Source organism: Pygoscelis adeliae, unplaced genomic scaffold (genome assembly GCF_000699105.1).
Source record: "Pygoscelis adeliae isolate BGI_AS28 unplaced genomic scaffold, ASM69910v1 Scaffold213, whole genome shotgun sequence".
NCBI classification, from domain to species: Eukaryota; Metazoa; Chordata; class Aves; order Sphenisciformes; family Spheniscidae; genus Pygoscelis; species Pygoscelis adeliae.
Window position 1 is genome coordinate 863,429 of NW_008824410.1, and position 5,441 is coordinate 868,869.

A 5,441-nucleotide genomic window follows, 5' to 3' on the forward strand; every position below is an offset into this window, starting at 1 on the left:
CGCTGTCCCGGCTGCCGTGGCGTTCCCGGGGGGTCCTTGTGCAAGTGCCGGGCGCGCTCTGGGCAGGGGTAGAGGTGCCGGTGGTGGGATTCGTGCGCGTGTCCCGAGGGATGAATCCCGCCGTGCTCACAGGCCGAGCGGCCCTGGCCACGCAGAGCAGTCCCTCCCCGCACACGAACGCTCAGGACAGAGGGTTGGAAGCGCTCGAGTTGCTGCGCTGATGTGAGTCTCGGCACCGTGTGCATGTGGGACTGCAAAGCTCCAGAGATGTGGAGGCCCTGTGTCGCGGTCCAGCCCTCCTTCAGTGGCACCAGAGACCTGGAGGATGTTGTAGCACCCAGTGCCTCTGAAATTGGGCACGCCTGTTTCTTGTTATTAGGGCTAGCGCTTAGGATAGGCTCCATCCTCAGCCAAGACGGGGTTAAGAGCAGAATGTAGTGCCTTTCTCATCTGCGGGACCTTTGGCAGACCTCCGGCCAAGAGGCATGTGTCCCCCATCCAAGGACAGGAAAATAAGCAGCATCTTGATCAAATGAGCTTTTGTTGATGGGTCTGTTTTGTCCTTCTGCCAGTCATTGATGCAGGGAAATATGTTCAAGTCTTGGTTTCTGTTTCCTGGTCTGTGGCCTTTGAGAAGGAACAGCTCGGAGATGGCGATGGCATGCAATGAGATCTCAGTTGAGAGGAGTTAAACCATAGTTTTTCCTCAAATTATGTAATGGGGTGGGCAGTGGGCATAAAATGCTGTGTCAGATGTTTGTTCTGTAGGTGCACGGTACGTGGTGTGGCACAGAAGGAGATGAGTAAGCTTAGTCCAAACGAGGAGCTGTAGGGACTCGGGCTGGTGTTTTTGCACGCAGTGTGGAGCCGCTCCTTGGAGCGGTTTGGGACAGGTACAGTCTTTGAGGAGCACAGGGCTCGTGGTGAGGCACCCGCCGGGGTTTTCACAGCACGTCAGCCTGGGGGAGGTGGAAGTCAGGAAGGTAAAGGCTGGCCCTGGTGGCTCAGGCTGGCGGCACCCCTAGTCCCTGAAGGGCACGGAGGTGCGGCGGAGGAGAAGCGGGGCTCGGTGGTGCTCCAGGCCTGCCCCGGCTGCTTGCTCAGGTGCGAGCCTGCCCGGTGCCTGCTGCATGGCCTGGCTGCTCCCCGGCGCCTGGCTGCATCCTGCACCACTCTGCGTGAAGCCAGACATAGGCTTCAGGAGCCACCAGCCTGGCCCCTGTGCACCAGGTGGCCCCAAGAGAGGTGTGTGGGCAGTGAGAGCATCACAAGTGCGTCTGTATGGGCTCTGCCTGCGTACAGCACCCTGGGAAGGCGGAGGCTGGGGCCTGCGCTGCCCCGCAGTTCCCCGTGCAAAACAGTACGCTGGCCATGGCCAGCTGCCTTACTGGGAAAAGTTATTCCATCTGTCTGTCTGTCTGCCTGTCTTATGCAGCTTTCTGGTTCCCTGTGCTGCCATCATGTCTCAGAGCCCCCCTGGCAGCTCTGTGGACAAGACCTTTCTCCTGGAGTACCGATGCCACCCCATGCGGCCGGAGCCCCCCAGCCCGACCTCCACCCCCGGGAAGCGTGGCTCTGCCGTGGCGCCCGATGCTGCCTCGCTCTCGGCAATGGGCTCTCCCACCTCGGCTGAGCCCCGCCGCAGCATCCTCAGCACGGACAGCCCAGCCGCGCTGAAGGTGGGAACCCAGCAGCTGATCCCCAAAAGCTTGGCTGTCTCCACCAAGATCAAGAACAACCCCTCCCGGCACCAGAGCTTCGGGGCAGCTGGGTCAAGCCGGGAACCCCTGGGTCCTGACCCGAAGCGGGCGTCTGTCCCCAGTCTCTCCCTGGAGGCGGAGGTGGAAGATGACGGTGGGGGGACCCTCAAGCGCAACCTGAGGAACATGTCCTACCGCGTGGCCATGAAGGGCCTGTGTGCGGAGCTGGAGCCGTCGAGCCCCGTCCCCTCGCTGAAACCCATGTCGGAGGAGGGCAGCGCCCTGCCTGCCCGCAGCCCCGGCAGGAACAAGGTGGGTTTTGCACCCGCTGTCACCCGATTGCTCTCAGGCGGGGATCGATCCCCCACTTGCCCTGGTGATGAGCTGCTGCCGGGGGATCTGCAGAGCCTTTTTCCTGCAACTCCTGTCAGTTGCGGAGCTGTGTGAGCCCTGTGTGGAGCTGGCAGGGCTTGCTGAGCCTGGTGACGTGACTTGTGCCTTGGGAAGCCTGCATGTCACCAACAGATGCTGTAGGTCCCCGGAGAGCCCGGAAATAGCTGGCATGGCTTTTGTGGGGAGTGTAACTGGCTGCTCCGGGGCTCCCGCTTGTCAACAGGCGGCTGCGGGCATGTTTGCAGGGTGGGGTTGGCCGGGTGTGTGGCTCCGAGGTGGCGGCTGGTTGTACACAAACATGGGTGAAGCAGGCCTGGGGAAAAGGAGACTCCAGCGCAGGCAAAGTCCAGGTGTGAGACAGATAGATGTGAAAGGCAGCAGCGTAACTACAGGATGGTTTAGATCGTGACCCTGATAATGCAAGGTGAAAGCTGAGTCACTTCAGTAAGGCAAACAAAAGCTCAGACAAAAATCAGGCTGAAAGAACAGGGTGGTATTTGCTGACTGGCCGCACAGGTAACTTCTCTCCTTTCCTGAAGGAGCTGGATGCTTCCCAGGGCCACAGAAATACAGTAACTGCAGCGTGTTCTCCTCTTCTTCCTCTTGCAGAGAACCTTTGGGCGGAAGCGGGTGCAGAAGCGTGGCGGCTCGTTCAAGGACCGTGAGTGCTGCCTCCCGTCTTCCCGAGAGTGCTGGCTCCAGCCTTGCAGGGCACCGGGGCGCTTCTCAGCGAAGGGAATCCCTAGAAGTCCCTTTGCCACGTGTGCTGCTGCTTGTCCCTGGCCTGGGGCAATTGCTTTTGCCTCCATTTCCCCACCTGCAAGAGGAGCATTGCAACCCTGCTTTCCCACTCCCCGGGGCGTGATGACGCTCAGGCTGCTGCCGTGCTCGTAGCTGGAGCGCTCCCAGCTTTGCTTGCTCTGGGCAAACACGGGAGAGCTGCGCGCAGCGCGCTGGCTGTGAGAAGCTGTTGGGAGCAGGAGCTGCTGGTTAATCGGTGCTGTGCAAAGTCCAACCTTGGTGGGGAGGTGCTGGCCCTGGCTCGCCGGCGCTCATGGCAGGGCTCTTGGCTGGCGGGGTGAGGCGGTGGTGGTAAGGGAACCCCCGGCCCCCAGCCGGGAGAGGCTTCGCTGACCTCTTGCCTTTTCCTCTGCAGAGCCCCGGCTGTATCAGGAAATCCGTGAGAGAGGTCTGAACTCTGTCAGCCATGAGTCAGATGAGGATTTGCTGGAGGAATCCATCCCAGAAGAGCCATCCCCTCCGGATGCCGCTATTGTGGTGCGGAGCTATCGCCCGGCGCAGGTGACCTGGAGCCAGCTCCCGGAGGTAGGGGCAGCAGCCCAGCCCGGAGGGTCCGAAAGGCCCCACTTGCCCTCGCCGTGGGCTGCTCCCATGCTTGTGCCATGTTGCAGCACAGCTGTGTGTATTTTAAAAGTTCTCTGAGCTGCTGAACAAATCGTGAGTGGATAATTCTGCAGCATTACTCTTTGCAATGGGCTGTTCTGGGACTGTCCAGCCCTGGCTGGGACACGCAGGTCCCTGTCCAGGCTCGTCGGGGTGCTGGCGGAGCTGCTGCGGTTGTGCTTGCGAGAGGTTCACCCACAGATGGGGGGAAGGCAGGTGCTCCTGCTGGGTGCCTGGGGTTTCCCTGCCAGCCCCTGGGGAGAATAATCTCCTCCTGCGGAGCGGCATCGGCTAACCGCCGTGGGCTGCGGAGCCGTGGGGCGGCTGGCGGGCTGTGCGGGGCTGGGCAGAGCCCCGGACCGCACTAGAGGGCGTGCAAGGACTGTCGGTCCGCAGCGCCAGCGCCAGCTAACCCCGGCCTCTCGCCCGCAGGTGCTGGAAGCGGGCATCCTGCAAAAGATATCCCCCGAAGAGCGCAAACGGCAGGAGGTGAGAGGAGCCTTAGACATGCCCGGGAGTGCAACGTGAACGCCGAAGGCAGCAGAGACACGCGTGACTGTGTCCGGGACCTCTGGCACAGGGGTCGGCTCAGAGCGGGGCTGGGTTCGGGCTCGGGTTCAGCTCCTGCATATGGGGTTTATGGTGCTGCTGCTTCCAGCAGCTCTGGGACTGGGCAGCGCCGCAAGGGCTCACCCGCAGGTCTTGGCAGGGAAGCAGGCAACTCCTTTGGATGCTGATGGGAAATAGCCACTGGAAGGGAAAACATCTTAGGGCTGTGGCTTATTTACGAATGAAAGTCCTAAAACCTGCTGAAGTTATTGGTGTAGGCCAGGCAATGCATCAGATGAGGGAAGGCCGTACTGTTGGAGCAAAGTCATTTCCAGTGGCTTCGTGCCAACCAAATGTAAATAAGATATAGCAAGTTTTAGTTCACGGCCTCGTTTAGTCAGTAACAATCCAGTTTGTGATGTTACATCTTCACTGCCCTGCTTTTTCAGGCAATGTTTGAGATCATCACTTCTGAGTACTCCTACATGCACAGCCTGAGCATCCTGGTGTGCCACTTCATGAGGTCGGAGGAGCTGAAGGAGACCATGACTCAGACGGAGCACCACCACCTCTTCTCCAACATCAGCGACGTCCTGACGGTCAGCACGAGGCAAGTGGGGGCCATCGGTGTGGGGTTGGGACCAGGCAGGCCCGGAGGCGTGACTCTGGAGCTCTGTTTATTTGCCGTGTAAAAACAACCATCCCATGGATTTGTTGAAGGTTCTAAGACATCCCACCTATTGCCCTTCTTCCTAGTGCCTCGTGTCACGGCACGTGCCCCTGCAGCATGCTGCACCAGCTTCCCCACTATTACATGCTCAGGACCTGAATGTCTAGTTGGAGGGTCTGTTACCCTGACACCCAGTTTTTTAATAGCTTATAATGGTGGTGCTCAGTCGTGTGGCTGCAATCGGGCACCAAAAACTGGCTGAACCCTGGTCCCCGCGCCCGGGCACCTTCTGTTTGCCTGGAACCTCCTCCTCAGGTGTCCGGGCACTGCCGTGAAGGTGGTGCCTCCCTTTGCCTCCGGGCTGGTGAGACGGGGCAGGTGGAGCCGGTACGCTGCGGCTCAGCCGCCCGGCTCCAGCCTGGCTGCAGCGTCGTGGCCGAAAGGGGCCGGCAAGGCAGGGGCGCGGGGCGGCTGAGCCGCAGCAAGCGGCTGGTTGTTCCGAAGCATGGGCGGGGGATCGCTCGGGTGCCGAAACTGGAACTGCGCCTTCAAAGAGCCAGCGTAAGCGTGGCCTTTGCTCCCTGGGAGGTGGGGAGCAAACGCCTTGGGAGCTGGCGCTCGGGGCGGCCGGCGAGCCCTGTCCGTGTGGGAAAGCAGCAGGAGGAGAGCGCAGGCGGGGCTGCGGCAGGCATGGGAACTGCCGCGGGGGCGGTGCGGGCGTGCAG

At 61.0% G+C, this 5,441-nt stretch overlaps 1 protein-coding gene across 1 annotated transcript in view; it reads left to right on the forward strand.

Moving 5' to 3' along the window:
- The first annotated feature begins 1,460 nt into the window (after positions 1–1,460).
- The window catches only part of ARHGEF16 (Rho guanine nucleotide exchange factor (GEF) 16), a 10,417-nt gene continuing 6,436 nt past the window's right edge, over positions 1,461–5,441 (forward strand). The window contains exons 1-5 of the mRNA XM_009320545.1: positions 1,461–2,012; positions 2,703–2,754; positions 3,250–3,419; positions 3,930–3,986; positions 4,496–4,656. Of these exons, the coding sequence (XP_009318820.1) occupies positions 1,461–2,012; positions 2,703–2,754; positions 3,250–3,419; positions 3,930–3,986; positions 4,496–4,656 (992 nt within the window). The remainder of the gene's footprint in view (positions 2,013–2,702; positions 2,755–3,249; positions 3,420–3,929; positions 3,987–4,495; positions 4,657–5,441) is intronic.